Genomic DNA, 22,541 nt, shown 5'->3' with positions numbered 1-22,541 from the left:
TTAAACATTCAAGAGGCAATGTCGAATAGGCAGTATTATAAATAGTCTGGAATTTTCAGCAAGGGTATGAGATTATTATTATTTTTTAGTTAGAGCATATGACTGTGCTAAAGTTAAAAAGATGTTTAAAAGAACAGTTTTAGGCCAGGCGGGGTGACTCATACCTGTAATCCCAGCACTTTGGGAGGCTGTGGGTGGATCACCTGAGGTCAGGAGTTCGAGGTCAGCCTGACCAACATGGCAAAACCCCGTTTTTACTAAAAATACAAAAATGAGCTGGGCGTGGTGGCACATTCCTGTAATCCCAGCTACTTGGGAGGCTGAGGCAGGAGAATTGCTTGAACCTGGGAGGCGGAGGTTGCAGTGAGCCGAGATCACGCCACTGCACTCCAGCCTGGGTGACAGAGCAAGACACCGTCTCAAAAAAAAAAAAAAAAGAACGGTTTTAGTCAACCTATTAAAAAAAAAAAAAAAAAGACCCCCTCAAGGCAATGGGTACCTTTTTGCTTTATATTTTTTATGCTTACATAATTAAGCGGTTTCCTTCAAATTGATGAATGGAGAAATACTATCCATTCTTTTGCTTATTCACTGTTTCAGTAAATATTTATGGAGTGTCTGTTGCATGCCAGGCACTATTCAAAGTGCTGAAAATACAGTAATAAACAAGACAAAAGCTTTCCTCTCTCATGCAACATACATTCTGAAGCTTTTATTGAGCTGAACTTAGAATATATGTATATTAATCTGCAGAAGGATGGATATTCACTTACAAAGGGATGAGGATAATCGAGGTACTTCATTGGACAAGTAGTACTGTAAAACTCAGAAAATGTGAAGAATATGGGCTTGCCTTCTCCTGACTTTTCTGTATGATTGACTCAATTCTCCACTTTGCCTTGCTGGTGGAATTGTTGTCTAAGAATGTTCACAGCACTCACATTGTTGGGATTTAGAGATCTAGAGATGAAAAAACTGATATATGTAATTGCAATGTAGTGTTACTAAAGATTAAATGCTTTTCAAATTTATGTTTATAATGATATGGCTACATAGAATGTTTTTCCCTGTGGTTTCTCCCATGCGTTATCTCTTCACCTTTCTAATATTGCTGGAATGTAAGGGGACAATTATTACCCTCCAATTTTGCAGGTAGGGAAACAAATTTAGTGAGTGACTTATCTAAATCATAATGTTTTACTAGACTTATAAGAAAATCTGATTACAGGTTAATAAGGGAATGGAATTACACCACAACCCAGAGTTGTGGTTCAAACTTTTACATGAACCAAGGATATAACCTTAGACACATTCATTTTACCTCTCTTGGTTTCAGTTTCTTCATCTGTAATATGAGGCAATGGGCTAGATTCATATTCATCCAATCTTTATTAGGCATCTGTTATGTGAAAGTCATGTTTTCAAAGTTACATTCAATTAGATCAGGTACAGTGGCTCACAGTGGCATGTAATCCCAGCACTTTGGGAGGCTGAGGCAGGAGGATCACATGAGACCAGGCGTTTGAGACCAGCCTGGGCAACAGAGCGAGACCCCATCTCTACAAAAAATAAGAAATTAGGCATGGCGGCACACACGTGTAGTCCTAGCTACTCAGGAAGCTGAGGTGGGAGGATCACTTGAACCTAGGAAGTACAGGCTGTAATGAGCTATGATCATGCCACTGCACCCCAGCCTGGGTGACAGAGTGAGACCTATCTCTTAAAAATTGTTTTTAATTTAATTTAATTGAACCCTCACAGAAAATGAAGAAAACTAGGTATCAAGAAGTTAAGTAATTTGCCCAAGGTAAGCCAGCTAAAGCTGGAGTCAATATGTTAATCCAGATTTCCTGACTTCAAAATCAATTGTTTTTCCTGTCTATGTAGTGAACAGATGAAAATGGTGGAACAAACGAGAAAATTACTTATATGTAGTAAAGGAGGACTGAATGTATACCAAATATTTCTGATTCACTAAATATATATGAGGCACTCAATGCTTATTGAGTACTTTCGTTTAAATTTAGCATTCTTGGAGTTATACAAAAATATAATGTGTTTTGATTTATTGACATGTCAACTAAAATAATCATATTACCAAAGTACTAAAAATGTTGGTGTAATGAGTAAAATAATGTATTTACGTTAATTTTTTTTTTTTTTTAGATGGAGTCTCACTCTGTCACCCAGGCTGGAGTGCAGTGGCACGATCTCGGCTCACTGCAACTGCCGCCTCACGGGTTCAAGCAATTCTCCACCTCAGCCTCCCGAGTAGCTGGGATTACAGGCGCCCACCACCACGCCCGGCTAATTTTTTGTATTTTTAGTAGAGACGAGGTTTCACCATCTTGGTCAGGCTGGTTTTGAACTCCTGACATCAGGTGATCCACCTGCCTTGGCCTCCCAAAGTGTTGGGATTACAGGCATGAGCCACCGCGCCCAGCCTTAAATTAAAATTTTTTATATTTCACTAATTTATACAACCAAATTATTTATAATGTAATAATGTTTGAGGCCTCTAAGTGATATAACAAAGTATTAAAAAAAAAATGTAGAAGTCCAAATAACAGGAAGTTATTTGTGTTATCAACATACTGGTTCAGAGGTAGATTCAAGACTACCACTGTAATTAGTTTGTTAAGAAAGACATAATTTCAAATATCCCTTCTCATTCTGCTTGGCTCAACAAATGGATTTTGGTATGTTAACTGACACAAAGGAAGTAGAATTTTTTTCCCTTGCTTAAGAAAAAAGATTTTGATGAAATTTCACGATTGGCAAATCTGCTACTGAGCCTATCATTAATAGTTATTAGTTGGCTGACAGATGATCTTCATTATAGTTGGTATTATCAGGACAAAATCTGATAATAACATAGATAGCCAAAATGAAAAGGCAGATTGTAATTATCTTTGGACAATAGATACTCAGAAAATAATGCTTTGGGGGGAAACTAGCTATATTTCTAGTGTGGGCTATATTTTTAAATTTCTCCCTAACTCTGTTTTCTTCTTTCATGTAATATGTTATCAGTATTATTTAGGAATATTTAATTCTGCTATGGAAAATAAGAGGGGAAAGGAAGGAGAATATATAATACTAAGTATAGAAGCCAATAGCTTATGACACATAGAAAAAGTAAGTTAAGTACTTATGTGGTAAACTGGCAAAAACAGTGGAACAAATAAGAAAATTACTTAAACATAGTAAAGAATAGAAGGACTGAGTATGCACCAAATATTCACTGATTCATGAAATATGCATATGAGGCATATGAGGCACTCAATATTTATTGCACTGAAAATAAGCCACCCATTGGTGACATACAGTCTGGCCCCATATATCCTCTGTCCAAGAGGAATAGTAAAGTACTTAAATGCTTACTGGGCTATTTGGCAAGTTATAATTGTGGCCCGGCATCATTGCCCTTGCATCTCTCTAATAAAGCAACTGGCCCCATGTATTTTACATCTGTTGGGCCACTTTGTTCTTAGACCTCCACCCTGGTTTTTGCAATCACACTGTCAGTGGGTAAAGCTGGTGTGGCTGAGTTTGGCAAGAGAAAGGCAAAAAGGTGAATTAATCCAGGCAGTTCATGTGAGCATTGTGTGATATTCAGGTGGTGACCTTTCATCTGTTTGTACCCTATCCTTCATGGATTAATCTATCCTCTTTCCTTTGCTTCTCACTGTATGTTTTAGATTGATGTAATAAACTGTGTGATTTGAGCATCTTAATTTGAACTGTGAACCTTCCTATTCGATGACATCTGTGCTCACCTGCCTGGTTGTATACCTGGAAACTACCATTGCATGAAAGTAATTCCCCACATGGCAGTGCTGGTCAATTTTTGCCTCATATTTCTTCCTTATATTTACAATTGATGGTAATTACACTGGAGTGGGTAAAGAATATACCATTTCAGAAAGGTATTTGAGCATCTAAAGAGAGCATTTAACTGTCACTATTATCGGAATACATTCCAATAATAGTCTGGCTGCAGCAGACAAACAAAAGAAGAATTCATGGTTCAGCAGGATAAAAATCATCGCACTTTAAAACTGATTCCAGTTCAAGCTTTCATTTTGAAAGATGAGATATAGCGACTTGCCAAACGTCACTATTTCTAGCAACTAGTAAGACAGAACAGGAGCCAATGCTGTCTAAAGAAGCTAGAGGTTATTTGAGATACTACTGCTGTTCCTATCTGGATCCTGAATAATGACCAAGCTCATATGATAGCACATGCTATGTAATGCCCAAAAATATAAACTACAGCTGTCAAAATTAACAAATTAACATTAAATGATGCGAAAATAAACAGAGAATGTCTGTTATTAACAGGGCTTATAGAGGTGTCATTGAGACTTTTCAAGTGCTAAAAATTGCTGTTCTGCTGTTAATTTCATCGTAACATTACAGATTTCCATTTGACTACGGAAGACTGAAGTTTAGTCAGTCATCTCAAGTTATTTGACTTTAGCTGGGAGTCTATGCCTAGTTATTCAAAATATTTATTTCTAACAAAACTTTTAGTCCTTAGCCAATATACACAAGGAACTGTGATGTTTAGAACATAAAAATGAATAAAATTTAACTACATGAATCAAGTGTTTTTGAGTTCTCTCTATGTGTCAGGCACTGTTCTTGGCCCTAGAAAACCATAATAGGAGTGGCTTAAACCTGGGAATACTCGTTATTGATAAATAAATCCAGAGAGTTGACTGGCAGTTCAACTATGACCTCAGGGACCTAGATGGTTTCTGTCCTTCCGTTCCCTTTTATTATGTTGGAATTTTCCTTTAGGCTGTTTGTCTGGTGGTCACAAAATACCTGCTTCAGCTCCAGGCCTCACAGGACAATGTTCTCACAAGACCATGTCCAAAGCTTGAAGAATGGGTGTGGTGAGAGAGAGGTCTTCTCATGGAAGCCTCTTTTCATCACACACACACACACAAACACACACCACTCCATCCTGCAGCTTCTCAGTCAACTTCCCCTCACATTGGTGTCAACCAGAATAACTTTCTAAGATGTTGGAACTATGCTATAGTCTGTGTTGTCAAAAATGGTATCCACCAGTGGCATGTAGCTTGTGAGCACTTGAGTATGGCTAGACTGCCTAAAGAACTGAATGTGGTCGGGCGCAGTGGCTCACGCCTGTAATCCCAGCACTTTGGGAGGCTGAGGCGGGCGGATCACGAGGTCAGGAGATTGAGACCATCCTGGTTAACACGGTGAAACCCCGTCTCTACTAAAAATACAAAAAATTAGCCGGGCACTGTGGCAGGCACCTGTAGTCCCAGCTACTCGGGAGGCTGAGGCAGGAGAATGGCGTGAACCTGGGAGGAGGAGCTTGCAGTGAGACGAGATCGCGCCACTGCACTCCGGCCGGGGCGAAAGAGCAAGACTCCGTCTAAAAAAAAAAAGAACTGAATGTTTAGTTTTATTTCACTTTAATTAATTAAAATTAAAATTTATACCTAGGCAGAGTGGCTTAAGCCTGTAATCCCAGCACTTTGGAAGGCCAATGCAGGAGGACTGCTTGAGTTCAGGAGTTTGAGACCATCCTGGGCAACGTAAGACCCCCATCCCTTAAAAAAAAGAGTTAGCTGGTCATGGTGGCTTGTGCCCATTTTCCTAGCTACTCAGCAGGTTGAGGCGAGAGGATTGCTTGAGCCCAGGAGTTCGAGACCACAGTGAGTTATGATCCCACCACTTCACTCCGGCCAGGGTGACAGATCGAGATCCTGTCTCAAAAAATAAATACATAAATAAATTTAGTTACCTACATGTGTCTAGAGGCTATGTGAAAGGAAAATAAATCTTGGGACCCCAGCATCACTAAGCTAAAGGGAAAAGTCAAGCTGGGAACCGCTTAGGGCAAACCTGCCTTCCAGTCTATTCAAAGTCATCGCTCTGCTCACCAAGATAAATGCATATCTGATTGCCTCCTTTGGAGAGGCTAATCAGAAACTCAAAAGAATGCAACCATTTGTCTCTCACCTACCTGTGACCTGGATACCCCCTCCCTGCTTAAAATGTGTAAAACCAAGCTGTGCCCCGACCACCTTGGGCACGTGTCGTCAGGACCTCCTGAGGCTGTGTCACAGGCACATGTCCTCAACCTTGGCAAAATAAACTTTCTAAATTAACTGAGACCTGTCTCAGATATTCCGGGTTCACATCTACCATATTGAACAGCATAGCCTTTAATTCTTCTTGGCTACAACTGGGCCATATGACCACTAACAGAAGGTGGGAAAGTGATTACCCAGCTCTAAGTGAGAAAAAGTTTGAGAATGACTCTGTGGCAGCTACCAACAGTGTGTGTCATAAAAAGTAAATAAGAGCATCATAGAGCTGATATTAGTGGGGGAGGCTAACAACATAAACATGTAAACAAATTAGAAAATAAGCTATGTGCAGGTTTGGACAAGCTGTGAAGATTATCAAGATTCCATCTAGATAATAAGTCTAGATTCTAGAGTAATGTAATAGGGAATAATGGAAGGTGGGACGGAGTGATTTAAGAAGCAGGTAAAGAAAAGCTCTCAAGCTCATAGTCTGGTAGAGAAGAAAGACAGACGTGAAAAAAATCGTTAATGATACATATGGATACACATATATTTTATATAAACATGTATAGTTACATATATACATACTCATTGTTTACACATATAAATATATATATTTACACACATACCTACACAGAGTTAATACAGTTTCTCTATTAAGAAGAAAAACAAAGCATATTTGTGTATTTCTCTTGACTCTCCTACGAGCCTTACATAACACAGCAAGACAGGATTCGCCGCACAGAATCATTGGAATGTGGTCCATCTACCATCCTTAAAGCAACAGTTGATGCAATACAGTTCTGCTGGACAATATATGCCTGAGTATGGTTAACAAGTGATTTCTATAGCACATTCTAAAGTAGAACAATTACAAACACAGTGAGAACTTTCAAAGGACCTATTAATTTCTTCAGCTGCAAATGGTGTGATGCTCTTGAGGCCTGAGGGAGGATCACCAGTAGATAGACCTGTTTGGCAAGAGGCTGTCTGGGCTAGGGTAGCTTAATTCAAGCTTAGATGTTGGTGTGACTGAGGGGTAAGAGACAGTTTCAGAAAGTGTCATCCTCTGAGAACTTTGTAAGTGTAGAAAGGATTATTTGTCATGTCCTCATAAACCCACGCTGGGATATAATAATAACTCAAGGTTCTGGGCATTTGAATGACTACAGTGCTGAAAAATATACTTTCTCAAGTTAGTTCCAGCTTTAATATACTAGTGTATATGATCTATAAAGACCTTTTGTTTTTTTCAAAGATAGTATGAGTGATTTCTGTGCAACAGTGGCTGAAATTATCCCTATAATAAAAACATTTTCTCCATATTAATCCCTGGATTCATGGTACCACTTGGGTATCTCTTTTTTTCTGAAAATTCTGTACTTTTTAATAACTTTTTCAATTACAATGAAGTAAAAAGAGGATATATACCAAATTGATATTAGTATTAGTGGTAAACATTTCAAAATAGACACATTAACTTACTTCAAATATAGACTTCAAAATATTCCCATACTTTAACTTCACATGACTATTTCTGGCTACATCAACATAAATGGTTTTTATGGTTATTAAAAACTATATATTGCTATATAGGTTGCACACCTTATCTCAAATTCTTGGGATCAAAAGTTTTGTTTTGTTTTGTTTTGTTTTTGAGACATGGTCTTGCTTTTTCACCAGGCTGGAGTACAGTGGTGATGTCATAGCTCATTGCAGCCTTGAACTCCTGGCCTCAAGAGCTCCTCCTACCTTGACCTCCCAAAGTGCTGGGATTACAGAAATGAGCCACCATAGCTGGCCAGAAGTGTTTTTATGTTGGATTTTGGAATATTTGCATATATATAATGAGATATTCTGGGGATGGGACCCAGGTCTAAAAACAAAATTTATTTATGTTTCATGTATACCTTATTCACATAGCCTGAAGGTAATTTTATACAATATTTTAAATAATTTTATGCAGGAAACAAAGTTTGTGTCTATCAAACCATCAAAGAGCAAAGGTGTCCCTGGCTCAGCCACCCACGTGGATAATCTGTGGTTGTTTGGCATCACCATCATTCCTGACTCTGAATGTATATGCTACTGATAAATAATCATTTTCTTACATTTATTCACACATAAGTACTTAACAGTAGAAAACATGACATACCATTAAGGCAGTGAAAAAATAAAGTGTTCAGGGTAACTAAGCAGCAGAGTAGCACCCCCAGAATACCTCCATCAGCTGTTAAACAATAACAACAACAAGCAATAGCAGTGTTCAGTCTCCACCTATGATGCTGTGTTTTAATTATATAGTTACTGTACACTGTATTTTATTTTTTTAGATAAGAAGAAATCTTAGAAATAGTTGAAGGACTAGAAAGTGGGTCCTCTGAGGCATTCAGCTGGATGCCTTTTTAAAATGTTTTCTCCAGTCATCTGCCCCATTACCAACTGTTTTTGTCTTAGAAGTCCCTCTTTGATTATGTAAACCAACATTATTTCTTGTTCTGTTATGAATTAACTTGCTTTAGTCCTTCAGTAAGCCCATCACAAATTTTCACCATGTCATTTATAGGCACTTTCTCTGTAGTGTTAACATCATCTTCATTGTCACTGATTATCACGATCAACTTGATTCAAAACCATTTCAGCTACTTCATCATTGGTCAGCGAATGAACAACTGGAGCCTCATTATCCATGATAAACATTGTTTGATATTCACTTCTTCCAGCTTACAGACAGACAGACATTGGGGGTATATTTTTTGCATGTGTGAGTAGATCAGCCGTTATTTTTTTTCTCACTTGACATACACAATCCTTCAAAGTCACTACCTTGTTTATCATCACTGAACATAGTTGCAGGCCAGAGATTGTGCCAGGCATGCACAACTTTGTCTATAGTCACTATGTTCCAAGCATAGGCAACAGCATATATGGCATCCTGCAGACTAAAATTTTTTTTTTTTTTTGAGATGGAGTTTCGCTCTTGTCACCCAGGCCAGAGTGCAATGGTGTGATCTCAGCTCACTGCAACCTCCGCCTTCCAGGTTCAAGCAATTCTCCCGTCTCAGCTTCTGGAATAGCTGGGATTACAGGTGCCTGCCACCATGCCTGGCTAATTTTTGTATTTTTTAGTACAGACAGGATTTCACCACGTTAGCCAGGCTGGTCCTGAACTCCTGACCTCAGGTGATCCACCTGCCTCGGCCTCCCAAAGTGCTGGGATTACAGGCATGAGCCACTGCATCCGGCCTCATACTAAACTTTTTTTGAAAACCTCCACGCCCATTCTTCTGTTTATTGCTGCTAGCATGCTGTTCAATAAAGTATTTTTATATTTATCCTTCAATGCTTTAAGGATATCCTGGTTACATAGCTGAATCAATAAAGTCACATTTGTGGGGAAGTACATGGCATAAACATGATTTTTGATAAGAATTTCAGCTGGAGAATAAGCAGAACAGTTGTCAAGGAATATAAAATCTTGTAGTCGTCATCCAGTTCAGCTTTCCTGCAGTGACTGTATGCCTCTGGTACAAAATGTTTGTGAAATCAATCAGAAAAGATGTCCTTGGTCATCCATGCCTTTTTGTTAGCAGAATAATGGACTGATAAGAAATTCACTCCTTGAAAAAAAGAGAGGACAAACCTTTGCCTATCACAGCAAGTTTACACTTATGCGTGCCTGCAACATTAGCACATCCCAGCACAGCTATTCTGTCCTTGGCATCTTTAATTCCTATAGAGGCTGTCTCATCTGCCACCGTCAGTGTCTTTCTGGGGCAATGATGCCAAAATAGTGATGTTTCGTCAGCATTATAGACGTGCTCTGGTATCCAGTTTTCATCAGCGATGATATGGGCAAACTCATTGATGACTTTTTCCACAGCTTTCTGATCTGCAGATGCTTTATCACCACAAATCCTTAAACATTTAGTGCTGTGTCTTTGCTTAAATATCTGCAACCAGCCTGTTGAATAGTCACAGTTCCTTTCAATTTCAAATTCATTGTGATAGATCTTTGCTTGTTTCATGATCAGCATACCATTAAGTGGCATGTGGTCACTGTGATGCTGATGGATCCACTTTTTCAGTGCACAATTGAGATCTTCATATTTTGCATCATACAGTGTTTTTCTATTTTTCATTTACTTGTGTTTATCACTTTTAGCATAGATCTTCAACAATTTATCCTTCTGTTTCTTCAGATTATACATGGCGGTCACTCTGTCACCATACTTTTCTGTAACAAATCTCATACCCATACCACTGTCCAGTTTCTCTAACAGCTGGACTCTCTGTTGCATAAACATAATAAATGCTTCCTCTTTTTCTTATCACTGATAACCACAGATTAACTTCAGGCTTCTTTGATATTTCTTTTTTTTTCTTTTCTTTTTTTTTTTTTTTGGAGATGGAGTCTTGAGCCGTCACACAGGCTGGAGTGCAGTTGCACGATCTCGGCTCACTGCAACCTCCACCTCCCGGGTTCAAGCGATTTTCCTGCCTCAGCCTCCCAAGTAGCTGGGATTACAGGTGCCCGCCACCACACCTGGCTAATTTTTTTGTATTTTTAGTGTAGACGGGGTTTCACTATGTTGGCCAGGCTGGTCTCAAACTCCTGACCTCGTGATCCGCCCACCTTGGCCTCCCAAAGTGCTGGAAGTACAGGTGTGAGCCACTGCGCCCGGCCTGATATTTCTTTATACTAACAATAGCTTTACACCACAGAGCAAAGAAAAGGAAAACAAAAACCAAAAAACAACAAAAAAGCAAACCCACAGTGAGTAATGCACATAGATGAAGGCCCAGTGTGGGCATTGTGGGGAACTTGTCGTTGGCGAATCCAGCCTGCACGCATGCCATTTGATTACCTTTGGGGGGCACGCTTGCATGGGGGAATTTGGGCATGCCCTGAAAAGATATATAGCAGCAGAAAAGGGCTGGGAGGGGCTTTTTTCCCTTGGGGATGCTAGTAAACTGCATAGTGTGTCTGCATTTTGATGGTGACCCATCACATGTGACCAGGTGTGGAATTTTGCACTTGAGGTATTACTTGTCAGAACTCAAAAAGTTTTGGATTTTGGAGCATTTCAGGTTTTGGATTTTTGGATTAGGGATGCTCAATGCTCAATCTGTAGTAAGGTTTTATCTTAATCGAAAAACAGATCATGATTTTGTTAGGGAATAATAATTCTTCAGATAAATTCAAGAGAAATGTGATCCATTTCACCCACCTTAACACAGAGGCACCAGTGTGCCTGCTAAGGTTATTTATAGATCCGAAGTCACTTAATGGTGCAGATAATCTCCCACTTTTTCTTCCCATCATAGTGTCTGGGCTTATGTTGTTCAACACCAACAGGGTAGCCACTGGGCATTTAAATTGAAATGTAAATTAATTAAAATGAAATGAAAAATTTAATTCTTATTGCACACTATCTACATTCCACACACTATGTAGCCACAGTTGGCCACCATATTAGACAGCAAAGAACTAGAACAGCTATACAATCACAGAATGTATTATTAGACAGCACTGGACATGGTTGGGTTGGTCAAATGAACTGCTATTCAAATTTAATACAACACTGTATGATAAATGGAGACCATTTATTTACTTCCCATTGAGAAAGCTCTAGCCAGATAAACAGATTCCTGCAAATTGGTCCCTAAGATAAATTTTGTAGGGGCCAGAGGCAGTAGTGTCCTTAGACCCAAGCAAGAAAAACTGTGTTCTAGGCCCTCCATTTTAGAGGACACCAACCTGACTCTTCTTATGGGGTGAAAAATCTCCAGGCCAGCACCCAAAGCCTGGGTACCCACTATGTCCCCAGGACCCAGGACCCTGGAATTCCCTGACTGGTATTACCAAAGCCACTTCTTGGCCCTGAGCTAGCTTCTTCTGAGAACTGTCCTCCCAATGAAGGACCCAACAACTGGTATAGGCACACCTGAGATCGAGACGCAGACAGAGGGTGGCTGTTAGAAAGTGTGAACAGAACTTGGTTTTGTGGGCTGCGGTGTTCACACACAGGTACAAAAAATCCCCTCTTGTCCTTGAAGATAGCTGGGCACAGGAAGCCAAGACGGCGAAGGTGTACAGGCCAAAGGTTTGGATCTGACTCTTTCCCACCTGCCATGTTTCAGGGAGAAACTCCAAGGTGTCTGAGAATCCTGCTTACAAACCTTCCAGGTTGTTAGGAAGGTAATTTCTCAAGGCAGGAGCACAGAATATATTTTATTAGCATGATATAGTCCTTGTAAAATTTTAAACATAGGGTAGGTAAGCCCTGGGCTTGCAAATGTTAGGGCGAGGCTGGAAGTCAGAGTAATCAATTCTGTTGGGGTTTCTTGGAGGGTTTGCTCATTATTGCTCGAACTGGTGAACATCTCAAGTATCTTTGCCTGTCGAATTTCTTTCAAAAGGCTGCCTTTCTAGTGAGGTCCAGATGCATCCTTTAGAGACCATCGCTGTTGTTGCTGAAGGCCAGAAACAGCTTCAGATTGTTCACTGTATTGAAGAGGAACCTGTTTACTGGCTCCAGTGTATTTGGGACAAATAAGACTACCATAATGAGGTGAGAAGGCGATTCCTTCCGAAACACTTGGTTTTGGGTACTTTTCCCATAGGGTTGGTCAGGGAAATTCCCTACTCTCGTCCCTACTGCATCCTCCGGGCCAGGCTCCTTGGGCCACATGGGCAGTCTCCAGGAGCGCACAAGACTGCTTTGTCCTGTGCCCGCGGTGCGAGCGCGGTGGCGGCGAAGGGAAACGAGCAGGAGAGTGGCCACCGCGGGTGGAGTTTGGACTCGAACTTTCCTCCGTTCTCTCTACGAGTTACTGCCTTCCCGCGGGCTCCCCACAACTCCTGCCCGGAGGCCGAGGCCCGGGCGCGCACCGGGTCGGAGTCGGGCTCGGCAGGTCCCGGGAGCGCGCGCCTCCTCCCCGAGGTCCCGGGCAGCTGCAGACACGGGGAGAGCAGGAGAGCCGGGAAAGAGGAGGGGAAGAGGCGGGGGCGGCCGGCGGCGGCGGGCGGGGAGGAGCCGCCGCGGGTCCTGGCCAGGGGAGGAGGCAGTGGCGGCGGCGGCGGCAGAGGAGGAGGAGGAGGCGGTGCTCGCGCCGGGCGGTAGAGCGGCGCTGGGACCCATGCGGCCGTGACCCCCGGCTCCCTAGAGGCCCAGCGCAGCCGCAGCGGACAAAGGAGCATGTCCGCGCCGGGGAAGGCCCGTCCTCCGGCCGCCATAAGGCTCCGGTCGCCGCTGGGCCCGCGCCGCGCTCCTGCCCGCCCGGGCTCCGGGGCGGCCCGCTAGGCCAGTGCGCCGCCGCTCGCCCCGCAGGCCCCGGCCCGCAGCATGGAGCCACCCGGACGCCGGCGGGGCCGCGCGCAGCCGCCGCTGTTGCTGCCGCTCTCGCTGTTAGCGCTGCTCGCGCTGCTGGGAGGCGGCGGCCGCGGCGCCGCGGCGCTGCCCGCCGGCTGCAAGCACGATGGGCGGCCCCGAGGGGCTGGCAGGGCGGCGGGCGCCCCCGAGGGCAAGGTGGTGTGCAGCAGCCTGGAACTCGCGCAGGTCCTGCCCCCAGATACTCTGCCCAACCGCACGGTCACCCTGTGAGTATCTCCCGCGACGCCGGGTCCTCTCCCGCTCGGCTCTTTCTTATCTCTCCGCTCAACTTTGGAGCGGGGTCCAGCCGGCACCCACGCGCCTTTGTGTGGAGCTGTAGGCAGGGGGTGGTGCTAGGAAAGACCTCGCGTGCTTGGCATGGGTGCAGTTCAGGGAAAGGCAAGGGAATCTGCGTCCGAGCTGCCTCCCAGCTCCACTAGTTTGCAAAGTAAAGTTTTCGGGTTCTCAGGCGCTTCCCGCGCTGTCCCCGGCGCAGCGCTTTTGGGCTGCGCGGTGCCACGTGAGGATGCAAGTAAACACGCAGTCGGCAGAGTTAAAGCTCATTCATCCTGGGCTTGGGTTTCCAGAAAACACAATGCTTGATTACAAGCGCCAGTCCTTCTGCTTCTTTGCAAATTAAGTTACACTTACGTGGTAGAGTTTGCAAAACACAAGGACTGTGTGCGAGCCCAAACCCCAAGACGCTTCCTTTGCCTTTTGCTATCTTAGTTTTATTACAGTTAAAGAGCACCTTTTAAGATAGAGTTGTTATTAAGGGCTGGAAACATTTCAGATCAATCTGTTCATGTACCTTGCAGTCCCGTTTTCGTGTCTGTGAGGGCTTATATTTAAAAGCCAGGAACATTGGAACTGAAAACTGTGGGTTTATTGAGCCTTCCAACTCGAGGGATTTTTGATTTTCGGATTGAGTTTCCACCTGGAAGGAAAAATTTCGGTAACTCACTTGTGCTGGGATTCACGGTTCAGTTTTGCAAACGTAGTTTTGCCAATTCTAGCTGAACAGTTGGCCCCAGTGACTGTCGAGTTTGTTTTCAGAAGGATGAATTGGTTTGGAAAGTTTTGAGTCTAAGTGTTTCTCATGGGTATTTTGTTCAACTGAAATGTGAGTCCCTTGGCTCGGGGTTCCTCTATGTTGTTTTGGTTGGTTTCCTAAAAAAAGAATCAAGGCAGCCACTATACAAACATGAATGCAAGGACCGCAGCATGATCTATGAAAACACTTCAAGTATGGTTTTAAATGTAACCCAAATTCAGCAGGAGTATACACAGGTAGGCCAGGTATACATTTCATTACTAACACTTTTGTTTACCTTCATTTCCATTTTTTGAATTAGGAAACATTTAACCATGAAAACTGTGTCTATGTGTCTACTTATGGAGGCATGAAGATGGATGAAAGAGTTTTTGTTTTATTTGACTCCGTTACTAACACGTTACCATTTGGTGGTGGCAGCAGTTATATTTATTTATTTCTTAGTCAGATTCTTTGAAGTGGAAATTTTCGGTATGGGACTTTAATTACAGTCCAAGTGGAGAAAATCCCAATGTTGGAGGAGATTTTCTTTGTTACTCTGCAAAAATTAGTCATCATGCAGTTATGTTATAAACATTTAGGTTTTGGGTCAATGAGTGACATTTACGTTGACTCATGTTTAGGTCCAGTTTTTCTGACCTAAAAGTGTCCACAATTTCAGCTGGATTAGGTCAACTACTAGTAAATTGTTGATTTTGCGTTGCAGAAAAAAATAGGGGATATGGTGGTAAATTGATTTTCAGCATATTACCAATTAAACTATTTTTCTACATTTTTTAGAAACTGGTTAAAATATAAGTAACTATGAAATGTCATTTCAATCCAGTTTTTTTTTTTTTTTTTTTTTTTTTTGCCTGAAAGCTTTTTAGATGAAAATAAAGTTAAGGTTGGGCATGGTGGGCTCACACCTGTAATCCCAGGGCTTTTTGAGGCCAAAGCGGGTGGATCCCTTGAGGTCAGGAGTTCAAGACCAGCCTGGCCAACATGACGAAACCCTGTCTCTACTAAAAATACAAAAATTAGCCAGGCGTAGTGGCGTATGCCTGTCATTCCAGCTACTTGGAAGGCTGAGGCAGGAGAATCACTTGAACCGGAGAGGTGGAGATTGCAGTGAGCCGAAATCGCACCACTGCACTCCAGCCTATGTAACAGAGACTCCGATTCAAAAAAAAAAAGAAAAAAAAATTTGTTTAGTGAATGGGAAGAAGATACAATTAAGGATCAATTAAAGCTGTTCTGCCGGTTGTGGTGGCTCATGCCTGTAATCCTAGTACTTTGAGAGGTGGAAGTGGGTGGATCACCTGAGGTCAGGAGTTCGAGACCAGCCTGGCCAACATGCTTAAAGCCCCATCTCTACTAAAAATACAAAAAATTAGCTGGGCGTGGTGGCGTGCACCTGTAATCCCAGCTAGTCACTACTCGGGAGGCTGAGGCAGGAGAATTGCTTGAACCCAAGGAGAAGGAGTTTGCAGTGAGACAAGAAGGCACCATTGCGCTCCAGCCTGGGTAACAAGAATGAAACTCCATCTCAAAAAAAAAAAAAAAAAAGAGGAAAGTTGTTCTGGCTGAAGAGGGTTCAAGGTATATGAGGCCCCCTGTAGAGGGGTCTTATGGGCCAGTTTCCTCATTTTACTGGGGAAAGAGTTAGAGTTACTGTAGATAAGGGACTTGCTCACCAGAATTCTCATAGTAGCATCTGAGTCCACGTCCCAGATTCCTGTCCTGCAGTTCAGATGCTTTCTCATTCCTCACCTTGCCTTCATCTTAGTTGAGCACAGTTTTTGTTGAGTGGCCTCCAGGTAGTAGGTAGCGTGTTGAAGTTTGGACTGTGTGTTAGTGCCTAGGGCTGCTGCAGATTACTACAGGCTTGGTGGCTTGAAACAACAAATTTATTCGCTCACAGGCTTGGTGGCTTGAAACAACAAATTTATTCGCTCATAGTTCTGGAGGCCACAAACCCCAAATCAATCTATTAGCAGGGCCATGGTCTCTCTGAGGACTTTAGGAAGAATTCATGCTTGCGTCTCTCATCTTCTGGTTTTCCTTGGCTTGGGGCAGCATCACTTAAGTCTCCGCATCTGTCTTCCATTGGCCTTCTCCCTGTGTGTCTGTGTGTCTCAAGTCCTCTCCTTTCTCTTTTAAGGATACCAGTTACTGAATTTAGGGTCCACCCTAGGTCCAGGATGATCTCATCCCTAGATCCTTTAATTAAATACATCTGCAAAGACCCTGTTTACAAGTAAGATCACGTTAAAAGGTCAGGACTTGGACATTTCTTTCTATGAAACACTGTCCAGCTCACGACAGAATACAAATAAAAACATGGTCTTTCTTCTCCAGGAAATTACAGATATTTGGGGAGAAAAATTCATGACTAAGTCTCAGAACAGTATGGTCAATGCTCTATTACCAGGGTGCACATGTAGCAAAAGAAACCCAGAGGAGGGCAACCAGGGCCTCCTTCTCCCTCAATCCTAGTGGGATTGAGGATCCTGAGCCAATTCTGGAAAGAGGAAAAAGATCACTGTGGGGCGGGCGCAGTGGCTCACACCCGTAATCGCAGTACTTTGGGAGGTTGAGATGGGCGGATCACTTGAGACCGGGAGTTCGAGACCAGCCTGACCAACATGATGAAACCCCATCTCTACTAAAAATACAGATATTAGCTGGACGTGGTGGCTTGCACCTGTAATCCCAGCTACTAGGGAGACTGAGGCAGGCAGGAGAATCGCTTGAACCCGGGAGGCGGAGGTTGCAGTGAGTGAAGATTGTGCCACTGCACTTCAGCCTGGGTGACAGAGTGAGACTCTGTCTCAAAAAAAAAAAAAAAAACAAAGAAAGAAAGAAAAATATAACTGTGAAGAAAACGGTGAGGGAACAAGGGGAGGAAATGATAGGTTGGAAGTGGGGGACCCCAGGTGCCCACGGGTTTGGAGAGGACAGTATCTGATTATGCTGCTGTGCAGTTGGTGTTACCGGAATGTCAAAGGTAAGTGTCTAGTGCCCAGGGTGGTCAGAGAGGAGTCTCTAGGGGCCGAGTCGAGGATGGCCAGGCTCCCTGGTTTGAGCCTTTATCACTTAGGTGTGGCCAGGTGTTTTCAGCTGAGTCGTGATGTGGCCACAGAGAGGAAAATTAACTGATGGGAACTGGGAGAATGGCAAAGATGGGATATAATTTTTTTTTAAATCATGAAAAATAAAGCCATTTCTATTTAATGGATGAACTGGTCTTCATCATAGCCTAAAAGTCAGATCCTTCAACAGTATTGATGAACACCACTTGTTTCTGTAGCTATGCTTAAAGAAAGGTCTGGCAGAAATCCTAGGCTTAACTGTGTGTTCCCCGTGTCTCAGGTAGACTTTTGTATTGAGGGATTAAACCGCTTCTATTATTATAACACAGAAATTGAACAAAAATTTACCTACATTTAGTGTTTTTGTTGAAAATATACTTATTTACTGTATTTCTGTGATTTATATTAAATCTTGCTCAATAATGTAAGTTTTGAAAGTTCTGAGGATTTCATTGATGGAAAGTTTTACAAATTTATCACTGCCTTTCTAAATGTGGGTTCCTCGTGATGCTACATGGTGACTCTAGACAAATAAAAATATAAAACAAAAATTACTTGTAATTTGTCAGATAACCTCCAGGTTTTTCTCAGACTAACACACTAAAATAGTGTGTAGAGTTTTGGTTCTTCATGTTTGTTATCAAAGAACTAATAATTATTTTGGACATCACCAGTGTGGCTCAGTACAAAGTACAAGAAAAGAAATGCTCGTATTGTTCAGAGACTTAAATCTAGTTAGGAGAAAGGATTTGCACAATAGGAAGCAGACATTTAGGGAACAATTAAAAGACTATCCCTCATTAAGTAATAAATCCTGTGCTGGAGACTGTTCAGTGCTTCAGGAAGCCCAAACAGGGGAGAGATCGGTGTGGCTGGGGAGTCCTTGGAAGGTATTTTATTTTCCTGGAGAAGTTAGGACTTGAGCATGGCCTAAAGGAAGGGAAGGATTGGATTGAGTGGGGAGAAGGCATTCGGGAGGAAGGGTGGCAGGTGGTGGCTGGCCCACTTGAAGTGGAGAGACGGTATCGGACGAATAGTGGAGAGAGCTTTTGGAACCATCGGCCCGGCCCGTATGTGGTATTTCAAACACAGGCCTGGTTGGGGTCAGTTAGGAGAGAGTGCACAGAGGGGAGAGGAGGTGACCCAGGCAGAACCACACTAGAACATGGAGGAACATGAACAGGAGGCTGAGAAGGAGCCTCTGCAGAGGCTGTGGGGAGCACCAGGGGAGAATCTCATCCTGGAAGCTAAGAGAAGTTTATGTGTCAAGGCTGGAATGGCCTTCCCAGTTGAGGTGTTGAGAGATTAAGCCAGAGGGACCAAGGAATAAACAGCACTGGATTTGATGGCCGGGAGTCTGGTGCCCTCCGTGAGCAGTGTCCATGCATCACAGGTGAATAAGCCAATTTGGGTGGCCTGAAGAGAGAAGTGGGATGGGAGCACAGATGAAGGGTTTGGCTTCTGATGGCAGCAGGGAAGTTCATTCTCTACATGTGTAGTCAGTGCACCAGATAGCAATAACTTAAGTGTAGTCTGAGAATGACTGTATGGCAGACGTATCTGAATGTGGTTTGGAGTTCTAAGCTTGGGAGCCTGGGAGTGGCCCACCCAGAAAGTCATTTCTTATCTATGAGGAACACCTGAGTCTCCATCTTGTCCCATGGAGCATGGGCCATATGGGGGATCAAGGTCCTTTAGGGTTAATTGAAGGTTGCCAGGTGGAGACGAAACAGTCCTAGCATCAGAGGAGTAGTTATCCCTACCTACGGGGGAAGGTGCTAAGTGAAGATGCTGAGTGAACTGCATGCTGTTTTTTTTCTTTTCTTTTCCTTTTTTTTGAGATGGAGTCTCGCCCTGTTTCCCAGGCTGGAGTGCAGTGGGGCGATCTTGGCTCACTGCAGCCTCCGCCTCCCAGGTTCAAGTGATTCTCCTGCCTCAGCCCCCCGAGTAGCTGGGATTACAGGTGCACACCACCACGCCCAGCTAATTTTTTTGAATCTTTAGTAGAGATGGGGTTTCACCATGTTGGCTAGGCTGGTCTTGAACTGCTGACCTCGCGATCTGCCCGCCTCGGCCTCCCAAAGTGCTGGGACTACAGGCATGAGCCACCACTCCCGGCTGTGAACTGCATGCTTTTTGCAAGTTGTGAGTTTCTCTGCTGGGGCATGCAGTTCTCCTGTCCAGCCCGCCAGCACTGAACTCTCTCCCCTGCATGTAAGCCCTCAGTGAAACTACATGTTCTGTTCACTAGCTCTGGGTTTCTTCTTCTTGAAACTGGTGCAATCCCATCTGGAGTGGGTAGGGGTTCAGCACAATACCTTGTCTTGGGAGAAAGGGTGGAACATGGGTGTCAAGGCAGGCGCGAGGGCAGTGGGGCGCAGGTGGGACGAAGAGGGAATTCTGGCCCCGTTGCTTCTATTTTCTCAAAGACATCTAGGCAGGGCGAGGGGAAAATGGGCCAAGAGGAAGGGGAAAGAGAAGAGAAATGTTCTTTTGGAATGTGAACCTACTGGGGATTGCAGAAAAGTCAGCAGGGAGGATCTTTTTGCAGTTTTGCCTTCTGATCAGATTCAAAGGGAGATGGTCAGTGCAATTGTTTTTCTCCACCTGGATTCAGCCTAGTGATGGGACTCCTTGGGTGTGGCCAGGTTGCTTCTTTGCCAGATGAGTGCAGCCAAGGGAGAGAGGAGCAAAGTGATTATAATCTGTAGGCCAGCAAGAGGCCACGGCCTGAATTCTCACCAGCAGAGCCACTGGATCAAGAGTAAGATTGTTATCTTTGAATGCAAAATCTTACATACATCTGCAGCCTGATTTCTAATGCCCAGCACAGATTACTTTTTCCATGGACATCGGTTGAGACAGTGTTACATTGTAAACACAGTGGCCAGTGTTTCAGGGTTAAAATAAGACATGATGCTTTCATCCAAGGGTCAGTCTTTTATACAAATTATTTGCTTCACCAAAGTCTACCTCTCAGTGTCCCCTGAGCAGTTTATATTTTGCTTCCTGTGTGCCTTTGCTGACACCCTTGCCTTGGAAGCCCAGTCTGGGAAATTCTGGGATATTCTTTAATACCCAACTCAGCTGCTACGAACTCTTCACTGTTCTGGCATTTTGATCCTTCCATCCCTGAACCCAGGTAGCTATTAGTGTTTGTGCTCTTGTGTCACTTTCTATGATACTGGTGCTTCTCTCAGAATGCATATACCCTTGAAAGCAAGGACTCTGACTTGTCTTCGCACAGCGCCTCGAGTATGGGTGGGTACGTAATTGTTCTTTATGGGCAAGAGTAATGCTAACAGAGATACGACTACGTGGTGGAAGAGCAGGAAAAGTTGGGAATAGAAGACGGATGCAAATTCGTATGTTTACCTTATTATAGCAAATGAGAACATGTCTTTATTTAGTTTATTAGGTTCATAGCTGTGGGATCCCTGATTCAAGGATGGGTATATTCAATCTATCTGCAGTCACATGTGATCTCCTTGATCTTATGTGTGTGGCAAACACACACACATAGACTGTGTTGGGAAGTGGCTTGAATTCCTACCGGGAATATTGCTCAGAAATCTTGCAGGACTGGGGGCACAGTTTGGCATTTGGTCCATGAATGCAAGTTGTAAGCTTTTCTGATATGATGACAGGGTTGCTTATCACCCAGCCTCAAAATCCTGTTGTTTCTTGCCTGCTTGGAGTCCTCCAGCACCAGGAGAAGTTGGTGGGTTTGGCAAGATACCAAGTCCCAAAACAAACGAATATGATAATGTTTGGTGAGGTTGCTCCCAGTGCAGCTCCAGCTTCTGTTCCCAGGAGCCTGTAAAGATGGTTTAAAAAACAGACAAAGACAGAATTAAAAACTCCTGAAAGTAACTCAGAAAATGACACGGGATGTAGTTTCTTAGAAGAGTATTCAGTGACTTATTTTTCCATTCAGCTGCCTCTCAGGAAGCAGTAGTTTACTGGCTTGATGCTATGGAGGAATCTTAACTCTAGAGAACAGAGCTAATTTATTGTGTCGACATTTTTCTTATAAACAAAGATTAGAATACAGAGTTCTTTGAGTATTGGTAGCTTATTTTATTTATTTTATTTTTTTTTGAGTTGGAATCTTGCTCTGTTGCCCAGGCTGGAGTGCAGTGGCGCGATCTCGGCTCACTGCAAGCTCCACCACCTGGGTTCACGCCATTCCCCTGCTTCAGCCTCCTGAGTAGCTGGGACTACAGTCACCCGCCACCATGCCCGGCTAATTTTTTTTTTAATTTTTAGTAGAGATGGGGTTTCATCGTGTTAGCAAGGATACTCTCCAGCTCCTGACCTCGTGATCCGCCCGCCTTGACCTCCCAAAGTGCTGGGATTACAACTGTGAGCCACTGCACCTGGCCGAGTATTAGTAGCTTATTAACTCAGTTTTTGCAAAGATTAGGAAGCTATAAATGCAAACTTGCTCAATAAGTTTTTAATGTAAAACAATATAATTTTAATGCTTGATGTACAGTTTAGCTTACATTTATGTTCAAATACACACAATTTTAGTCTGAAGAGGGAGCTTTACAAAAGTACACTATTCCTCCCAAGGATTTTTTTTTTTCCGTCTTGACTAAAGTTTCAGAAATGTTGCATGTCTAGTAAGGGAATTACCTATGTGTAGCAGGTAGAGTGGGACACAGATGAGGTAGGTGCCTCCCAGAAGGCACATGTCTGTATTGGCCACTTTTAGTACCACACTGAGCACATTGCAGATACTAAGCTTTGCTTTTGCCTTGGTTGGTTGGTTTGTTTGTTTTTGAGATAGGGTCTCACTCTGTCACCCAGGCTGGAGTGCAGTGGTGCGATCTTGGCTCAGTGTAACCTCTGCCTCCCCGTCTCAAGTGATTCTTGTGCCTCAGCTTCCCGAGTAGCTGGGACCACAGACACGCACCACCATGCCTGGCTAAGTTTTGTGTTTTTGCTAGAGATG

General features: G+C 43.2%; 1 protein-coding gene across 2 annotated transcripts in view; it reads left to right on the top strand.

Moving 5' to 3' along the window:
- Positions 1-13,238: 13,238 nt before the first annotated feature.
- Positions 13,239-22,541, top strand: part of ADGRA3 (adhesion G protein-coupled receptor A3) — a 128,129-nt gene continuing 118,826 nt past the window's right edge. The window contains exon 1 of one of the 2 annotated variants that reach the window (XM_003826828.6): positions 13,239-13,680. In XM_003826828.6, coding sequence (XP_003826876.2) covers positions 13,427-13,680 — 254 coding nt within the window. In that variant the 5' untranslated portion in view covers positions 13,239-13,426. The remainder of the gene's footprint in view (positions 13,681-22,541) is intronic. The other variant, XM_034958371.3, reaches the window with a different exon arrangement.

This window comes from Pan paniscus, chromosome 3, assembly GCF_029289425.2.
Source record: "Pan paniscus chromosome 3, NHGRI_mPanPan1-v2.0_pri, whole genome shotgun sequence".
Lineage (NCBI taxonomy): Eukaryota > Metazoa > Chordata > Mammalia > Primates > Hominidae > Pan > Pan paniscus.
This window is presented reverse-complemented; position numbering and strand designations above follow the sequence as displayed.